General features: G+C 35.7%; 3 protein-coding genes across 6 annotated transcripts; 1 reads left to right on the forward strand and 2 right to left on the reverse strand.

Moving 5' to 3' along the window:
• Window positions 1-3,242: 3,242 nt before the first annotated feature.
• Window positions 3,243-7,440, reverse strand: LOC128857157 (CTD nuclear envelope phosphatase 1 homolog). Of its 3 annotated transcripts, none has more exons than XM_054092768.1 (6): window positions 7,268-7,440; window positions 6,043-6,198; window positions 5,497-5,754; window positions 5,244-5,426; window positions 4,964-5,158; window positions 3,243-4,860 (listed from the first exon to the last, which is right to left on the reverse strand). In XM_054092768.1, exons 2-5 carry the CDS (start codon window positions 6,139-6,141, stop codon window positions 4,967-4,969), a joined length of 732 nt encoding a protein of 243 aa, XP_053948743.1. In that variant the 5' UTR covers window positions 6,142-6,198; window positions 7,268-7,440; the 3' UTR covers window positions 3,243-4,860; window positions 4,964-4,966. The 3 variants fall into 3 exon arrangements, with proteins under 3 accessions (XP_053948743.1, XP_053948744.1, XP_053948745.1); XM_054092769.1 differs by having other exon boundaries at window positions 6,043-6,327; XM_054092770.1 differs by lacking the exon at window positions 7,268-7,440 and adding an exon at window positions 6,546-6,625.
• A 1,885-nt stretch (window positions 7,441-9,325) lies between these two features.
• On the forward strand, window positions 9,326-13,700 carry LOC128857158 (basic salivary proline-rich protein 2). 2 transcript variants are annotated; one of them, XM_054092773.1, is made up of 3 exons: window positions 9,326-10,277; window positions 10,365-10,728; window positions 10,791-13,700. In XM_054092773.1, exons 1-3 carry the CDS (start codon window positions 9,762-9,764, stop codon window positions 12,221-12,223), a joined length of 2,313 nt encoding a protein of 770 aa, XP_053948748.1. In that variant the 5' UTR covers window positions 9,326-9,761; the 3' UTR covers window positions 12,224-13,700. The 2 variants fall into 2 exon arrangements, with proteins under 2 accessions (XP_053948748.1, XP_053948746.1); XM_054092771.1 differs by having other exon boundaries at window positions 9,328-10,277; window positions 10,347-10,728.
• A 2,060-nt stretch (window positions 13,701-15,760) lies between these two features.
• LOC128857159 (GPI transamidase component PIG-T) lies at window positions 15,761-17,969 on the reverse strand. Its single transcript, XM_054092774.1, has 3 exons — window positions 17,874-17,969; window positions 17,492-17,689; window positions 15,761-17,431 (listed from the first exon to the last, which is right to left on the reverse strand). Exons 2-3 carry the CDS (start codon window positions 17,664-17,666, stop codon window positions 15,798-15,800), a joined length of 1,809 nt encoding a protein of 602 aa, XP_053948749.1. The 5' UTR covers window positions 17,667-17,689; window positions 17,874-17,969; the 3' UTR covers window positions 15,761-15,797.
• Between the last annotated feature and the right edge of the window lie 1,205 nt (window positions 17,970-19,174).

Below are 19,174 nucleotides of genomic sequence, written 5' to 3' on the forward strand. Positions count from 1 at the left end.
CCAACCCTGTATATTCGAACGCTGCCAAGATATGTTTACTTCTACCAGTTGCTTCATCTATTCGCCACTTGCTAACGCTAACCGGAAAGAAAAGCTCTAATGTTGAAGTTACGGTTGAAATTATTAAAATTTTTAGATTTTGAGTCATGTTAGAAATAATGTTACTTAATGTATGGGCATTTTTGAAACAAGGAACGTAACATGAGTTATTTGGTGGAAGCAGAGTTGCTACTGGTGAATACAACGGTCAAAACCGAAAAAGAAGTCGCGAAGTTGAAGTAACAAACGTTTCCCTATATGAACTCGGATTAATAAAATTTGCCTAATATCAGAAAACAAAGTTGGTAGCATTAAACATAGTGAGTTACCCTTTTGTGCAAAAATACAAGTAAAAACACTCTTCAACCTCCTATATTTTGACAGGCATCCAAGTACGTGATAGTGTGTGTGTGCTTATAATACGTTCACATACAAGTAGATGATCTATTTTTTCGTGCTCCCAATCCGTAATTAAAAATCGAGATTTCCCATGCGAAATTCCTCTCCCAAAATCTGAGATTATAAAATAATCCTAGATAATAACTTTTTAACATACAACCCTGTGTTATCGATAATTATGATCACGAATTTAAGCAGAAACATCAATGTAAAAACTAAATGAAATGAACGCCGGCAAAGAAAAAAGGTAATAAAATGTTTGTTAAATATTATTAATCATATTACAGAAAAAGCGTGCGCCCTTAAACGCTTTGTCCTAATTAAATTAGATATTCTTTCTGCTAGTTTTTTATTCATATCAATAATAATTAAGCAAACCAAAAACTCCAAAATATGCCATGAAAGCAATTTCTAAGAAGAAAAACCTTGCAAAACAGTATTGAGAACTGATTGTCAATTTTGCAGGTAATCTGCCATATGTGAACGGATGGATTAATTTTGGGGACTTATTGCTACTTATTGCATATGTGAACGCACTTTTAGTCTTTTTGCTTGAGCGTTTTGAGTATGCTACGCCAATTTAGAATTTTTATGGTAACATTAAAAATAGTAGGAGAAACTGGAAAATAATATCTTTGACTTGGAAAATTTACATTCACAAATATTTTTAATATTATTCTTATCTATAATAACGCTTTTTATTGAAAAATATTTGAATTTTTACGTAATTTTTTAGACTTTTTGATAAAATTTTCTATGAAATGTAATCATTTTTTATGCAACCATGGAATCAGGTGATCTCAGCTGTGGGCATTTTTTGACGACCAGCTGAGAGAGTTTTTACTTATGAATCTGTACAATGATTACACTTATTCTATGAGTATAACCATACTCGCTAGTGGTAAATCTTGCCCGATAGCTTTGTTGTTGCTTTCACATGCAAATTTTGCGCCAAGTGAGCTTGGGCTCTGCTAGCGAGCGGAAAAATGGCAAATCGAAGACGCCATATACTGAAAGTGAATGGATTCATTCGGAAATGAGAATGAAATATATCATTATGATAAAATTAAATGTTCCAAAAAATTATTTTTTTTTTAACGAATTTTTATTTTAACTAGAATATTTAAAAAAATCGAGCGTTTTGTCCTTTTTTTAACATTTACCAAAAAATTATATTATTATTTATGCTACTATAAAATTCAATAGCATTTTCAATTTACTTACTGAAGCAAAACTCGTGGTCTGAAATGCAATCAAAATGTAAGTGAAAATATCAGCATTTATATTAGCTCCGTCTTATGTCAAATCTGCAGCGTTGCGCTCTATTCGCATCCTGTAAATCGTGATGTATTGCGGAAGGGACATGTATTCTACATGTAGTGTGTTCGTGCTGTAATAATTGCACAGTGTAACTCCACATGTACACCTTTTACTAAATGTGTCTAGATATTTATTAAATCTCTGTTTTGACTTTGAGCCGTTTTCACAGTTAGACACCCGGCTGTCTTAAGGGGTTTTATACAGTTAGAAAGCCGAAAAAAGCGAATTTTCCAGAATTTTTTCTGAGAAAACTTTTAATTTTAATGTTCTAAAAATTTGTACACGTATTATGTCATCTTTTGACTGTAATTTAAGACTTAGTATTAGTAAAAATATTTATTTGGAAAGGAGCTACAACTGATCGCCGGCAGCTCCTCTCAAAAAAGACGTTTTGTGGTGACCACTATATCTCTGAACTGGAACGCCTGAAATGAAAAAGCCAAACAAATTTCGTATGTTCAATCTAGTAATTAATCGAATTAATAAGCAAAATAAATTTTTTTGACAAAATGGCGGTTTCTCAAAAAAACAAATCCATTTTTGGCCAAAATTTCGGCCTTAAATTGCTAATAAAAAAAAAATATTTAACGGTGAGAAAAAATCTTCGATTAATTACTATCAAATATATAAAATACATTACGATTAATTACTAAAAAATATATATAAATACTAACCGGTTCAGCCGTTTACGAGTAATGTTGGTCACCTTGAAAACACAATTTTGAGAAAAACGCGTTTAAAGTTTGAAAAACACTTTACAAGCACTCTGAAACGCCTTTTCTAATTTGCGTGTAACTTCGAAAATATTCACCGGAACGATATTAAATTTTCTGTGTGGATTCTTAAATATATGAACATTAAGAGAAAAATATTGATTTTTTGAAAATTCTAACAGTATATAAGCCTTAACCTACTTATTACATCATAACCTACAAGAATTCAAAAAACACGCGCACTTTAAGAGTTAGCACACCCTCCTTCCAATTATTTATTTCAATTTTTAACAAAAAAAAAAAATTATGTTTAGCATTTTTATCCATAATTATACTTAGGTTTTATGGTTGAGTAACTACAATAAATATGTATAAGCTCCAACCTGTGCTTACAAAAGCTGTCTTTAAAACCAGTTGCAATGCCGGTTCCGAACAGACCACTGCCTTCAATTTATTGAAACAATTTTGAGCATATCCGAGTTGTGTGTCGGTCGAACGGAAACAATATTTTTTTTCAATAACTTAATTTACATTTCCTTATTGGTGGCAAGTATATAATAAAATTTTGAATTTTGAAAAATTAATATAATAAGTAAAGGAATATATTCAAATGCTCTACCCCAATTCTGCAGTAACTTTTAATAAAATAAAAACATGACAAAAACACTTTTTATTAATATTAAGGCTGTGCGCTTATTCGATTATTCGTTTAATTTATTGCTTAGTTAATAAATTATAAAAAAGAAACTGTTAATTTTGTTCATATGTCTCAAGGCGAATCTATTAAAGGTGGTGCTGGTAAATCAGCTGAGTTTTTTTTTTCTTTCGCCGTGTCCATGTGACTGTCAGCTCAAAATGAAACAAGGCGAATTATTTGTTTTTCTAGGTTCTCAATACTTTGCTTTGACAATCAAACGTACAAATCCTTGTTGTTGGTCTATTACCACCACCTTCAATGAAAAATTGGAAAATATTAAAAAAAAATTACTTTAAAAAACAAGCATGAAAAGGCTGCTATAGAAAACACACGCAATGATATTCAAACTTTATATACAAATATGGTACATTTAAAAAACACTGTGACTAATCATTTTATTCAAAGATATGTTTAATTAAAAATTCGATTATTTTTATTTACGTTTCGATTAATTACTTTAGTAAATTTCCTCCTTGATTAACAAAAAAAAAAAAACGTTTAATTATTTGATCAGCTGAGGGAACTGGATTTATGATTGACAAAAAAAAATTATTTTATGAGCTGAAGTAACTGGATCTATTATTGACTAAAATTCTGTGTAATGAAATAATCGCACAGCCCTAATTAATATACGCTCTTAAGGAGAATTAATCTTTCCTAGCCGTTGTAAAACATTTCCGTAAGCGACGACTATGCTTGATATATGACCCGTATCATTCCACTATTCTGCTTTATATATTACTCCACACTTACTACAAACTTACAAGCTAAATTTTTGTCAATTAATTTTTTTTTTTTTTTTTTTTTTTTTTTGACATTGAAATATGTCTAAATCATAACTGAGTCATTTTGTTCTTATTTATAGTTTTGTTTCATTTTCAAGACAATGCACTTAAATATTTTACATATATATGTAAATATTTTTTTTTTTTTTTATGAAAACATTATATCAAGAGGATGCGTACTTTTGGTGTTATACTAAATATTTGCAGTTAGGGATTTTTAAACCCTTTTCATAACTTCATAGCCCGCATTTTTATATATGTACATAATATACATACACGGCTTTCAAGTCAGTTTTGAAATTCCTTTTGACATTTCATTTTGCTTAGCATAGAGCATTTTCAGTAACTAAACTAGTTTCAGTTGCGCTGTCGTTAAATGCTAAAAAATTATATATGTAACATAGTTTTTTCAAATTTTCATTTACATAAAACGCACAACAAAAGCATATAAAGTTCATATCAATACGTTCTTCCTAATTTTTTCTATTAAATAACACTGTTATAACTTAGCCTAATTAAATATTTCTTTTTGTTTGTTCTACTAATAAATAATATTTAAATCAAAACACATGTTTATTACAATATACATAGAAGTGGATAATCATTTAGAAAATTAAGTAGATAATGTACAAATTATATTTTATTAAATAAATAACTTTTCCAAGAATTTATCGAATGATTTCTATCGAATTTCATTCTAACATCACTTAAAATGCGAATATGGAAAACCGAACTGTGGGTGGAAGCTATCAAGGAGAGGTTAGGATTGAAAAGATTTCATAGATATTCATGTATGTCAAAAATTCTGTTTTTGTATTTGCCTTCCTTTCGTTTTATAATGCTTATCATATAAAACAAACTAAAACTTCGTTTAAGCGTCACAGCACCAAATTTTCAATCTGTAAAACTGTAAATTTATGTTTTAAATTAGTAATATGTTCTTATACTAATAATATATGATATTGAGCATGCATTTATTTATGGCTTATGATATTATTTTACGCACACACCTGCTACCATAAACGATGCAAATGTAAGTTTCTTGACAAAACCGAACGCACGTCCTTTGTAAATCTCAAGGCATCCAACATTGGAAGTAGTGATAGCAACGCAACATCCATTGGATCCGAGAACCAACTCTTGATTGGTATCGCGTTATTAGGAAAGCAACGATATGCACCAGGGGAATTGTCAATTATGAATATCTATAGTTTTTTTTGCACGTGGATTGAAAATACAACTTAGTTAAAATGAAAATACAATACTAAGATTAAGTTTTCTCTTATTTACTCTATTCAAGTCATTGCAGATAGCAGATAAATCTTTGGTATAAGAACTGAAATCAGGTGTACAATGCTGACGGTAATAGCGCCGACGCAAAATATTGCGTCCGTTGTCCAGTTTATCAGCAACTGCTGCCCCATATATCTCCATACTGGCTGTAAATATAACTAGATCATACCACTGTGAAACCTGTGAAAGTCAAAAAAAAAAATATTTTTTAATATTTTTCGAAAAGCTTTTAGATTACGCAATTATTTACCACGTCCAAAAAATAGTCGACATGTGGCCGTTTATGAACGAAGAAACGTACCGGATGGTGATCAATAATTACTTTCACTGTAAAGTCATGTGGTGTGCCCGGCTTAACGGTATTTCTTGACATTGCGCTGTGATGTGAATGTATAAGCGTCTCGTCCAGATCCAGCACAAGCGTTTTCCGCTGCACGATACTAAGCCGATGCCGTGACACCGGCGACAGTGGGAAGAGTTCATATTTGACTGGTTGATATTGTACAATCTAAAAAAAAAAAAAGTCAATTTTATTGTATCAGAAACTATTTATCAGCCAAAGTGTTAGCTTAAATTTTTTTTATTTAACAGTTATGCTATTTTCGTGTTTTTATTCGATAGAATTTCATAAAATATAAAATTTTTTTTAATTTTCGTGTTGTTCAATTCCAATGGGATTTATTAATAATTTTAATCAAAATCAATAAAGTTTGTCAAGAAAATTAATACAAATTGTAAAAACTTTCTATACTCCAACTGTATTCCCTTCTGTGTTAACACTAATAAAATAACTTACCGAGCGAACTTGTCTATTGAACATAAAACAGATGCATGTCCACACTCTTGACAGAAGTACCGATAGAGCGCTGAAGTTCATTTGTACGAAAGAAAACATTGGTACGCGACGTCGATGGCGTCTTACCAATAAATCATATACATAAATTAATAGCAGCTGCAAGGAAGAGAAGTCCGAATATCTTTTAGTGATTTTTGCTGATTCACTTTATTTTGCACTTATATTGTTATTTTCTATGAGAGGATGCTGTCGTCCAAATTAATTATTATTATAAATATTTCAATTCTGGAAATATACGAGTATGCGTCCTAAGTGTGGCATTTAGAAAAGCGCGGCATTGATGCCTCCAGACGGCCAACAACAAAATCAATAAACGACTATTCCGAAAAATGTTCAAGCGAAAAGCAATAGTAAAATAAAACGGTGAGTGTCACTTTAAAACCCTGGATTAATGGTTCCTTAAAAATAAATAACAGCAAAAAAGAATTTAATTTGCACTTCACCAATATTTGTATAATTTTTATAATTTTCCGCTTTATTTTTCCCCCATTCTCTTTTACATATTTTCCCTTTTTTCATACACAAGTAAGGAGACGCTCAAACAAATCCGAACTATGACCGATGGAGAGCGGAAACGAAAAAAATCGTATTTCACAACCCTACTACTTTAAATTAATGTTAAATTTAAGCTTATTGGAAATAATTTTCTTAAAAAATCAATACAAAATAAATATTAGGCGTAAATAATAAACATTTTTTGACTTTTAAATTTTTTGCCGAACGTCATAATTATGTAAATAAACGAAAAAAGGAGCTGAAAGAAAATGCGCTCTTGGCCTTTGGCCAAATAAATACTAATCACCGTTAATGGGAGCGGGTGAATCGCCTATAGCGCATTAAAACTAACAAAGATCTTATGGCAAAATTCTATATTCTAAATTCCAAACATACAACAAATCTGAGTTACTTTGAGAATCTCTTTAAAGCGTTTGTCTGCCTTTTTTGATTTGCTATATGTAAATTTAAGCAAAAAATGCTATACAGAACACTGGCAACCATGTACATATTGCACATTTTAAATTGCGCTTCGCCACACTACAATAACACGCTCCTTTAGTTTTTTCTGTTCCATATTATCTATTCTCTTGCTGTTTTCGCTCGTTTCTATTTTCTCTTTCACTTTATTGCCCACTTCGTTTTTCCGACTTTATCACTGCGATTTTACCGATCTTTTATCCAGTTACACCACCAGCTTTCCGTCTATTTACTTAGATTTAGATAAGTTTTTCTTAACATTTAGAAAAACTTGTCCATAGAACGTAAATTTTACACAAAACCAATTCGATTTCCCATCAACCGCTTCAACTTCAACTATCTCTCTACAAATACTGTTGAGTAAATATCTGCGAATCTTTAACTCGATAACGTTGCCATATCGACTTAATACTTCGTTATTTAATTTCAATTTTTTAACCTTTGCTATATTAATTATAATTATAATAAGTAAAAGATTACTCTAAAATTTATTTCATATTATATTTATATCAATTATAATTACGATAAGTAAAAAATTACTCTAAATTAGATCTCCGTTTTTATTTTTTATACCAGCAACATCTAAGGACAAGCAACTCCACGAGATTGGAGTCAACACTGGATCAAAAAATAAAATACTGAAATCAAAAATAAAAAATCTTTTTTCGTTTCCGTTTTACACGCTTTCAAAGAAATACCCAAAAAACTCCATTTCAAATGAGGTGAGCGCCTTAAACTACGTTCACATATGCAGTGATTAGCAATAAATCCTAACAAATTAATCTGCCTCTCAAAAAATTATCTACAATCAGCTGTCTGATGGAACATGTTAGTGTTTTTGTTTTAATTAACGATACGAAGAAAAGTCAAAGAGAAATAGTAATTAATTTAGGTGCGCAATTTGCTGCTAGTAATAGACAGTTGGAAGAAATCCATAAACGACGTTTACTGAGGTTAGTAATAATAAGGAATAATATACGCTTACGAAATTTGTGACAACATTTTATAATAAGCAATAACAGGTCAAAGCGTCTACGGACACATGCTTTTTTTCTGTAGTATGAATGCATAACTAATAATATCTGACACAAATTTTATTAGAATTATGTCTACAAACCTCTTTTCTTTGCCGGCATCTATTTTATTTAGTTTTTACATTGACGTTTCTCCTCACATTCGTAAATATAATCGATAACACAGAAAACGCAGAGTTGCACGGAGAAAAGCATCTTTATAATCTGAGATAAAATCCGGTTCACTTGATTAGAGGCAATAACTTTTATGGAAGGAAATGGTTATTAAAGCAACCGTATTTGATCTAGTAACAAAAGGGTTCCTGATAATTGAAGTGAAAACTGTACTTTGCTCACCAGCTGTAATAATGTGCTTGAATTATTGGTTCACTTGTATAGAGGCACTCAGTTTGCCTACATTATTTGCCCATTACCGCTGTGAAAAGAGATCGTGTTTTAAGCATTCATTAAGTTTGGTCGAAACTTCTTAATTGTAATTAAATGGGAAAGCAGAAAGGTTTAACAGATCGCGGAAAAATACCAACCGATATCTTTACCTCAGAGGTACTTTCAAATCGCCACATTGCCAAAAATATTGGTCGAAGTTCAAACGTTGTGGCTCTTTACGTGAAACAAGATATCTCCTATAGTAATAACTACAAAGGTTGAACTGCGATGGCTTTCCGTACTTCCAACAACAAAAATCAAAGAAATGACAACTATTAAAAATTTCCTATATTTCTTATTATTTTTTCTTGTTTGGTTAATGCCCCTATTCAAGTGAACCAATAAATCGAGCCCTATATTACAGTTGCTTAAGTTTAACTGCTGTGAAATACCGTTAAATGGAATAATATTTTGAAGCATGTTTTTTTTCGAGGAAAGTACAGTCTTCACTGGATTTATCAGAAAACCTTGAATTACTAGATTAAATACGGTTGCTTAAATAACCAATTTTTCCATAAAAATTATTGCCCTAATCAAATGAACCGGATTGTATTATCTCGAATTTCGGGAGAGAAATTTTGTATAGAGAACCTCGCTCTTTAATAACGGATTGAGAGTTAAACTTGAAAAAAATAGAGAATCTAATATGCCTCATCATATTTTTTTTAAATTGTGTTGAAATTTCAGTTGACCAGATATAAATCCAGGCCAATCGTTGTTATACCATTTATTTCTTACATACAAATTATAGGATATTTAGAAATGCACCTCTGAGTTCTTCGGCGAATTTAAAATGTAGTCAACGTCAACTCGTAGAAGTAATTACCAAGCGTCATTTGGTTGCGAAAAATGTGGAGTTAGTATTTTTAGCAGATATTAAATTTTTTGAAACATTTATTATAATTGTTCAAATATATAATATCGATCACAAAACTATGTGGAGTCTAGTTCCTTAAATTAAAACATAACAAGTGATTGAAACGGAGGAGAATATTCCTCAAGGTGTGCATATAAACGGGTACAGAATATTGTGTGAGCGTTCAAACCGCAAAGGCCGATAAAGTTGCTGCCAAGAAAATTTTCATAGAACCTAATATAGTGCTGATTTCGACTTGAATAGTCGAAATATATATTTTTTTCTTTCCGGGTTAAGTAGAAACCGCTAAAATTGTGGAAAAACAGGAGAAAACTCCCAAGCGGAAGAAGAAGGCTGCAGCCAGTAAAATGTCTGCAGTTTATTCGCCGCAGCCACCGCAGCAGACTGCGCCCCCGGGCGTTGTACTGCAGCCGCCGCAGCCACCAACGCCAACGTCGATGCAGCAGCAACAACAACAGCAACAGCCACCGGGTGTTGGCTCCGGTGTGGGAGTTGGAGGTGTTGTCATGGGCGGACCGACAGGAGTACCTATGGGCTCCGGAGGCCCAATGCTACGAGGACCTTCCATGGTTGGAAGTAGTGGCGTACCCGTCGGGCCGCCTTCCTCTGTCGGAGGTGGTGGCATGATGGGCGGGGTTGCACCTCCGCCATCCTCTCAACGTGGCGGCATGCCGCAATCACCGAGTCCAGCGCAAATTCAAAAAATACTTGATGATAATTGTGGTCTCATACAAACAATTCAAGACTTTCAAACTATGGGCAAGGCGCAGGAGTGTATGACATATCATATGGCACTACATAGGAATCTTGTCTACTTGGCCCAGTTGGCAGATCCGACAATGAATATCGGCCTAATATTGCCGGTGAGTTTTACTAAGATGACTTCATTTCGTCTATATTTTAATATGAAAGTAATTGTGAGATTTATTTAGCATCCACATGTACTTCAGCAACAGGCAGCTCAACAGCAAGGTCCACATGGGATGATGGGCGGGCCACAGCCACCTCAACAGGGTGGACCACCGACTGGCGGAAGCCAACCACAAATCGGGGGGATGCCACCGATGTCACATGCAGATGGAAATGTTCAATCACCATCGGGAGCTCAAATGCCCTATGGTGGTCAACCTCCGCAGCCGCATCCTGGTATGCCGCCAAGCTCCCAACAACCTCAACAGGGTCCTCCACAACAAGGAATCAACTCCCAGCAATCTGGGCAACCGCAACAACAGCCACAAGCCGGTTCGTATAGAGGTAGTTCTACACCCCAATCAGCCAATCAACAACCTCCACCCGTGTCGGGTGCTGGAACGAGTACGTGCAAAGTGTTTACAATAATAATAACATTAATTCATGAAAGCAAATATTTTTTTCAGATCAACAACGTTTAAGTGTGCAAGCTGGGCAACAGCCAGGTCAGGGGCCACAACAACAGCAGCCGCCTACACCTCAACAGCAGCAACAAGGTCCTCCACCACAATCACAATATCGTGGCGGTTATCAACAACAACAACACAGCCATTATTCTGGATATCCTCCACAAAGTCAACCATCATACCAACCGCAAAGCGGCTATCCCTACGGACCCCCGACTCAAGGCTATGGACCTCCTCCACCAAATACCCAGGCTGGTTATCACCATGCCGGCATGCCTCCGACGTCATCTGGTGGTGCTGGTCCGCCAAGCCAACACGGCTATGGTACTGCAGGTGGTCAACAAGGTCCTCCAGGTGCGTATCCACCTCCTCCGCCAAATCAACAAGTTCCGCCAGGTCAGCAACCGCCGCCTTCACAGTTGTATGGTCCGCCCACTAGTGGGCAGGGACCACCACCACCACCAAACCAGTACGGCCCGCCACAAGGTGGTAGCAACGCTCCTCCTCCAATGGCTTACGGTGGATACGGTGCTCCTCCACCTAGTGGTTATGGTCAAACGACGAATTCTTTACCGGGAGGTTACGGGCCGCCTCCACAAAGCCCTGCACAATCTCCCTACCCTCCGCAGTCACCCTATCAGCAGAGCGGAGCACCATCAGGCTATCCAGGACAGTCGCCACAGCAGCCACAAACGTCCCAGGGAACGACTGCTGGTTATAGTACATCGCCGAGCCCTGGTCAGACACCACCACCAACATCAAATCAACAAGCACAAAATGCGACCAATCCAAATGGACCAAATGCTCCGCCCGTAAGCGTGCAATCCACATCTCCTTCTACATCGTCTGGAAATATTGGCGTCAATAGTGGTCCACCAAACCAACAAACACCACCCACTCAGCAGCAGCAGCAACAACAACAACAACAACAATACGGTACTCAGCAGCCACCAGTTTCAAGCGGACCACCGCAGCCACATGGATCTACACCACAGCAGCAACAACAACAACCTGTATATTCATCCGGAGGAACCCCTTCTGGTGGTCCATCGCCATACGGAGCTCCATCACAGCAACAGCAACAACAACCGCCAGGACCAAGTGGACCTCCTACGGGACCACCAAATACAACTGCACCTCCAAATGGTACGCCACCAATGCCCAACCAACAATATCAACCGCCGCCAACAGCACAACCCTACGGTGCACCTCCACCACAAGCCTATGGGCCTCCACCACCTGGTGGCGGTTATCCTGGTCACGGCTACCATCAGCCGCAAGGCGGATATGGAGCTATGCCACAAGGGCAATATCCACCGTCGCAAGCTTATCAAGGATATCGGCCAACGGGTGGGCAAATGCCACCTCCGGGCGCCCCACAAGGGCCGCCAACAAACGCATATTCATACTACAGTAATCAGCCACCACAATAAGTGAATGTCGTCGTTGTTGTAACAGCATAAAAATTTCCCGTAAATGTTGGGGGAATGCAGCTGGAGTGACAGCCCTTAATGAAGATATAAATCCGGGAGGGTCCGGCAACGTAGAACCGACGGTCGTGGCAACGAATAAGTGAATGTAATTTAAAGCGGTTGCTATAAAAGATAGTGCGCGAGAACGGGATGATTATGCTCTTGAAAAATTCATAAACATATAAACATAGATAAGCGAATGGTACCAATACCACTGGGCAATTACTAACAAGTTTAATTAGGATCAGAAAGTTAGAATGGATAACATGACTTCAATATACGCAACACCAAGAGTTACGGCTGAAAAGGAAAGGATCAAAATTAGGAAATTAATAGTGTAGACGTGCGAAATTAAAATATTTCATTCAAGATCCTTTCCCAAATCATTCACAAACTTCAGAAATGTAACTGAATGAATTGTAAGATTTGCATATGTCTACGTTGATGGTTCTTAAGAATTTACTTCCTTTTAATGTTTGGCCATTTTTTAACGGTTAAATCAAAAAGTACTCGAATTCAATGCAGTACTGAATGCCAATATTCACGTGTATCGTGACCAAATATTTTTGTTTCTTTTTTTTGTCCACTGGGAATTAGAGGTGCAAAACTTCCAGATTATTCTTTGCCCGTTTCGAATGACACTGAGGATTTTAATTCCTTGAAGAACGGATGATTGAATTGTGAATTTTAAATTGAAATTATGCGAAGCCTTTACTTCTTTGTATTTTGCTTGGATTATGACAAAGTGAAAGAAATTAATGAATAAAAGTTCGAAAACAAAGTGTAAAGGGAAAACTGTATTAACGCTTGTCAGATACAAAATTATAAAGCCGTGTGCTCCTAACTTAAAGATCTAATATTGAAGTTCAAAAATAAAATAAAATGTTAATTTTATTAGTAGAAAATGAGAAATTTAATAAATGTAGTATTATTGAATAAGTTTCCAGAGAGACTAATTACGACCAAATTATAACTTGGCGCCCGATTTCGTTTGCTATAAAAGGTTAAAAATTAAAATTTGCATTTGTTTAACGCCACCCATGTGGAAAATTCATAAACTCGAAAAAAATTATTAAAAAAAATCAAATTAAGTGTAATATTTTCACGACGATAGTAATCCAAAATACAAATAAAAATATGTAATAACGTTTTAGTGGAACGTTTCTTAATCAAATAAAATATAAATATGAATTCAAATTTAAATATCGATTACAGAAAATAATGTAGACGGAATGATGTGATGAGCACTACTACATATACAATATATAATTATTGAAACGTAATTAATTATGCAACTTTAGGCTTAATCATATCTGATATTGTAGTTTACGTTCGAATGACAAGCCGTCGGGCAAATAATTTTTTTTTAATCACGTTTAATATCGCTACTATCCTAATAAAACTGTTTGTGTGTATACGCCACATTTATACAAACCCACATTGAGTTTCTTGTGTCTAATTTTTTTTTACTCATTTATAGATTTTGTCAAAAAAAAATCTTATTTCTCAACCCCAAAAACTTATCCTTTCTATCTTTACTCTACTCTACTAAAACAAAGAAAAAAAATACACAGTTACACAATATGCTGCCGAGAGGAGTGAAAAGGAAAAAAAAAAATAAGTCTTCCTCATTCGAACTGAATCAGCGCTAAAAATGGAGGAATTTAACAAATAGGGAAATTCGTCACTAAAACATCTAGTGAATATTTCTCTTATTTATTTTTTTAATTCAGTTGATCTACAGACTAAAAATTTTGACGTTTGCATATCTTGTAAAAAAAAAAGCGTGACCGGCTAAATTCAAAATTAAAGTTCCATTATAAAATAAAAAAAATTAAATGCTGCTGCATAGACGTATCCTTTTCGCAATACGCGTTGTGATATTTATTACTTTTGTGAGAAATTTAGAAAGCGGAATAAAATTGATCAAAAAGCAACACTGCCATTAGCTGCAAAGATATTTGGATGAACTAGCCAACCTTGGATTTTACAGGCAGACAACGAACTCAAACAACGAAGCCGAAGATGTATAGAGTGGAAAGAGCATAATGAGATAATGAAATGTTGAATTGGCTTTCACCTGATACCAAGTAGCTTCCTCGCTAATCGTGTGAAGAGATATCATTTTTGTTCGTCGAGAGTGGGTTGTTGTTGTTGTGGCATATACGGAAAATGCTGCTGGAGTGACAGTCCTTGGCCGGATATAAATCCGTGTCGTTCCGGTAACGTAGAACCGAACTGTCGAGAGTGGGTAGTAAGGATTAGTTAGAACTAGGTTATAGATGAGGTTAGATTAGATGTGTGGGGGGTTGGACAAGTCCAAGCACTCAGTCAGGAGATTATTGACCTACTCTCGGATAGATTTCAGTAGAAAGACTAGAGATAGGAAAGATAAAAAGTGGGTGGTAATGAGGATATATTAGTTTGAGGTCACTCTTCCATAAATTTCTTAGATTGATTCATGAATCTTAAGAGATCCGGAAGAAGAAGAGTATGAACTTTGTCCATACTCAGTATATCGCAACTAAATATCCTAAGTCTGATTCTGGGAACCGTCGGACAGCTACAGAGAGAATGCTCTCAGCTACAGAGAAAATACTCAGTGTTGTCATTCTCAAGACAGGATACTCATATCAGGCTATCTGCGACCCCCATGGCAGCCATATGCTGACCACAGACGTTGTGACCTGTGATTACACCCACCAGTACTCTCAGGTCCTTTCTGCTTAAGTGAGGTATTGTGATGAGTAAGCGCAAAACTCAAATTATTGAATTATATCTACTGTCCTCTACTCAAGGATACTAAGGACTAATGTAACGTGAAGAGACTAATATTGAATAAACGCTGCAGGTAATATAGTCTATGTTGTGGATGTTGAAGTGGTATTTCCACTGAAATAATTCTAATTAGTGACCAGCACCGTTTTACTACCACCGTCCTCGTATTATAATACTACCGGTGCTGTCCTACGGCTGCGAGTGCTGGACATTGACAAGCAAAGACGAAAGCAGCTTAAGAGTTTTCGAACGAAAATTACTCCGAAGGGTGTTTGGTCCCATACGCTGCAACGATGGAACGTACCGAATACGCTACAACGATGAGTTGCTAAACCTATGCCAGGGAGAAGACGTCGTGAAATACATTAAATCCCAAAGGAGCTGGAGATCTGTTGCTATGAACCGTGCAGATTGGAAGAGGATTGTGAATGAAGCTAAAGCTCACCCTGAGCTGTAATCGCTACGTGATGATGATGATGTCCTCGTATAATGATGCTTTTTTTTTTTTTTGTTGTTCTTAGTCAAATCCATTTAGTGAGGCCCAAGTAGAGCAGCAAATTCTTTATCTCGATGTCTGAGATCTCATTAATTTGCTGCAAGAAAGACTTAGCAAAAGAGCGGAGTCGTGCCCTAGCTAGCCCATCATCGTTGATGCATGTAAACTTAAATTTATTATTTGTATTAATTAAAACAAAAGTTTTTGGAATATTTATGCATATAAATTTATTCTTTTATAGACATAAAAATCTTTTTTAAATTATTCAAATTTTTGGTGTATAATTTGCGCATCTGCGTGCTGAAATAACATCTCATCCTGTGATTGTGGCTGTGCGGTGTTGTTGTCCGCTTCATTTCGCTTCCACTTGAACAACTTTCGCATTACTTTGCCAATCAGTGACTGTGGAGGCGCGTCTTTGTGCTCTACAACTATGCGTTTGGTAGCCACGCTATGAATTGGACCAAATGCTAAAGCAACCACCGTACAAGCCAGACAAATGACGTTGTATGGCATACTAAAGTCAGGAGTTGGCAGCGATAATATAAGCGATTCAGTGCGAATTTCTAAGAAATATGACGGGCGTGACGCATTGAATGAATCAGCAAAAAGATGTTTATCCACGGGAATAGCAGTGAAATTGCGACCTACTGGTAGCTGAGTGGCGATTACTGCGGATCCTAGGTAGTGACCATGATTTGCATCAGGCGGGTATTCGAGCCATTTCAAAAAAATATAATCAAAATCAAAAGATACTTGCACCGTACTTAGTGCGGGTATCTCGAAGACCAGTTCCAAATGATAGGGCCGCATTCGCTGTACGCCTGGTATATAATGCATGGCTCGTGGTTTTATTCTGTATTCTTGCCCGTTTTCTGGCTGTACAATAAGCTTCAGAGTGTGCATATAGGATGGAACAAACCATGGAATGTTTTCTTGCAAAACAATTGGCAGTGAAGAATAATGTTTATTTGTAATTTGCGTCACGATTTGACCTCTTTCCTGACCATGCCCTAGCACATAACGATGTGCATATATGGGCGGTGGTGGCGTTAATAATACGGTTGGTTTGCTTGCTTTGCGATGTATCCAGGCGATATTAAATAATTTATCTGCATCTAAACGTTTAATATCATAAACACCCAAGGCGGTGGTAGTACCACCACGACTAGAAGTTATATTGTACATTGGTGTCGGTGTTAAATCGTAAGGTTGATCATCCAAATTAATAAAGATTTTACTATTTTTTGCCAATGAGCAGTGGCCATTTAATCCCTGGCCAAAGAGGCGTCGTAACGAAAAATCACCATTTGTGCCTAATAACTTTGGATCGTAAACCAAATTTGCAGTTTCAGTGAACTCCAAAATGCAATTTTTATCATATGATTCACATATCGTACGCATTTTTATGCCCAAAGAGTGATAATTTGTATTGTGTACGTAGCCGGAGTTCAGTAAAGAAGCGAATCCTTGTTTGCTATTACAAGGCAACAATTTTTTCCATGGTGTTAAATTCTCCGTACAAACGTTTTCACGCGGCAAACTGGCATAACGTATAAATTGTGGTATATTTTCCTTACTGCCCGTGACAAATTGCGGTCGAAAATTATACTTAGGCTCTACACTATTGGTTTGGTCAATAAAATTAAGTGAAGCACACAAAATTCCCGAAAATGTGCTGGCCAGCTTTGTCCATTGATCATCCACATCATTTGACGTTAAATTTTCTCTCTCGAACCAGGCCCAAACTTCTGCGCCCGGTGCAGCGTCCACCACAGGATAACCAAAAGTCTCATATCTCCAAAGGCCTTGTGTCAAACTGATATGCAATTCCTTAACATCGTACTGCAGTAGTGTTTCTGCTATCGGGCGGGGAATAAGCTGCGTGTTGCGTACTAAAAAAAATCATATTCATTGAAATTTCTCTTTTCATATTTTGTTAAAACTATACTTACAATTATCCCTGTCCCCGTAGTGCCAGCGGGTAGTAAACTGAAAAAAAGTGTTGACATGCCCATTTGCCATAGGCCGTACAAATAGCTCCTCATGAAATTCGCTAGACTCTTTTACAGCTTCAGTTGGCAAAGCAAGTATGGTGATGAAATATATAATACTGATAATGAGCCACATTTTCACGTATTTTTATTCCAACACTAAAATTAAACATAAATAACAAAATCCTTTAAACGTCAAGGAATAGGATTGCCTTTTGATGTTACCGGCTAGCCAATTTACAAAACTCGAAATTAAGTTCGAAATGGTAATATCCGAATGTTTATAATCTAGCCTTTATAATATTGCGTTTACATACGCACCTATAAGGTGTGCAATACTAACTTTGCTCGCTTTGATTTATCTCGAAAGCTTCTATGATCAGATAACAGCTATAAACCAAGAATAATCTATACAAAGTGAAGTCATCAGAGCAACAACAACATTACGCTCATTGCGTTTGTGCGATTTGGTATTTGGAAAGCTAAAATTTTAATCAGAACGTAAACAAACAAATGAATTCGCCTTGCTCGGAATAATATTCAAAAAGCGAAAAGACGCTTGAAATTGGAATGCCAAAAGTTGACAAAGGCCTCGAAATAGAAAAATACGCTATTTAAAACTTTAAAGCCTTTTACGGTTGCCTGTGAATACTTACACTTATATGAAAATATTCACATAGACAAAGTTGTACAACGCCAATGCCAAAGCAAAGCGTAAAGTTCGTTCCTGCGAGAGTCGGTTCTACGTTACCGGAACGACCCGGATTTATATCCGGCCAAGGACTGTCACTACAGCAGCATTCCCCATATATGTATGGGGAATGTTTATGCTGCTACAACAACAACAACAACAACAACAAAGCGTAAAGTTGGACAAGCTTCATCTTTTCGCTGACAATTATCAGATGTGATAGCATCTTATCTTTTGAAGGGGATAGCATTTGAGCAACAACAATTTTTACATGTAATTTGTTTTTGTCAAACTAATTCTTAATGTCAAAATTTCTTTGCGAATCTCAACAAACATACAAAAAAACAAAACAGGAATAAAGAAGTAGGATCTTTGACAATCAAGACAAAAAATCATAAAATCAGCTTATCTAGTGCCATTACTTTTAACGAATTCGCCTTGCCATCTTCTGAATATGCTGAGAAAAGAAAAGGAAAATTTTATAGCTCCAAGGCGAATAGAATACAGAATAACGCGCCTTCCGAAAATCGTAACTTTATTTTTCGAGATTTTGACAACCGACTACGGCATGCGCTATAATAACGCAAAACAAACAAAAGGAAGAGAAATTACAGGTATCCCTCGTATAACGCGATAGTTACGTTCCAGAAGAATTGCGCGTTATGTAATTCCGCGTTATCTAAAACATAGTTTTCATATAAATTTGGGGGTTATGTTCCAATAGGTTTTTTTTTTAATAAAATACATACAAAATAACAGATGCACATATATATCAACTCAATACTAAAGTTCAGACTTTCTTATACAATTAAAAACACAAAACAAAAAATTTAAAAACAAACTAAAACTAATTAAAGGTTTATTAAAAACTTTATTGTTATTCTTCAAACTTCTTATGGTAATTAATCTGTTTCACTGTCTTCAAAGATCTTTGCACGTGGGCGTTTTGGGGG

The sequence above is a fragment of the Anastrepha ludens genome, chromosome 3 (assembly GCF_028408465.1).
Source record: "Anastrepha ludens isolate Willacy chromosome 3, idAnaLude1.1, whole genome shotgun sequence".
NCBI classification, from domain to species: Eukaryota; Metazoa; Arthropoda; class Insecta; order Diptera; family Tephritidae; genus Anastrepha; species Anastrepha ludens.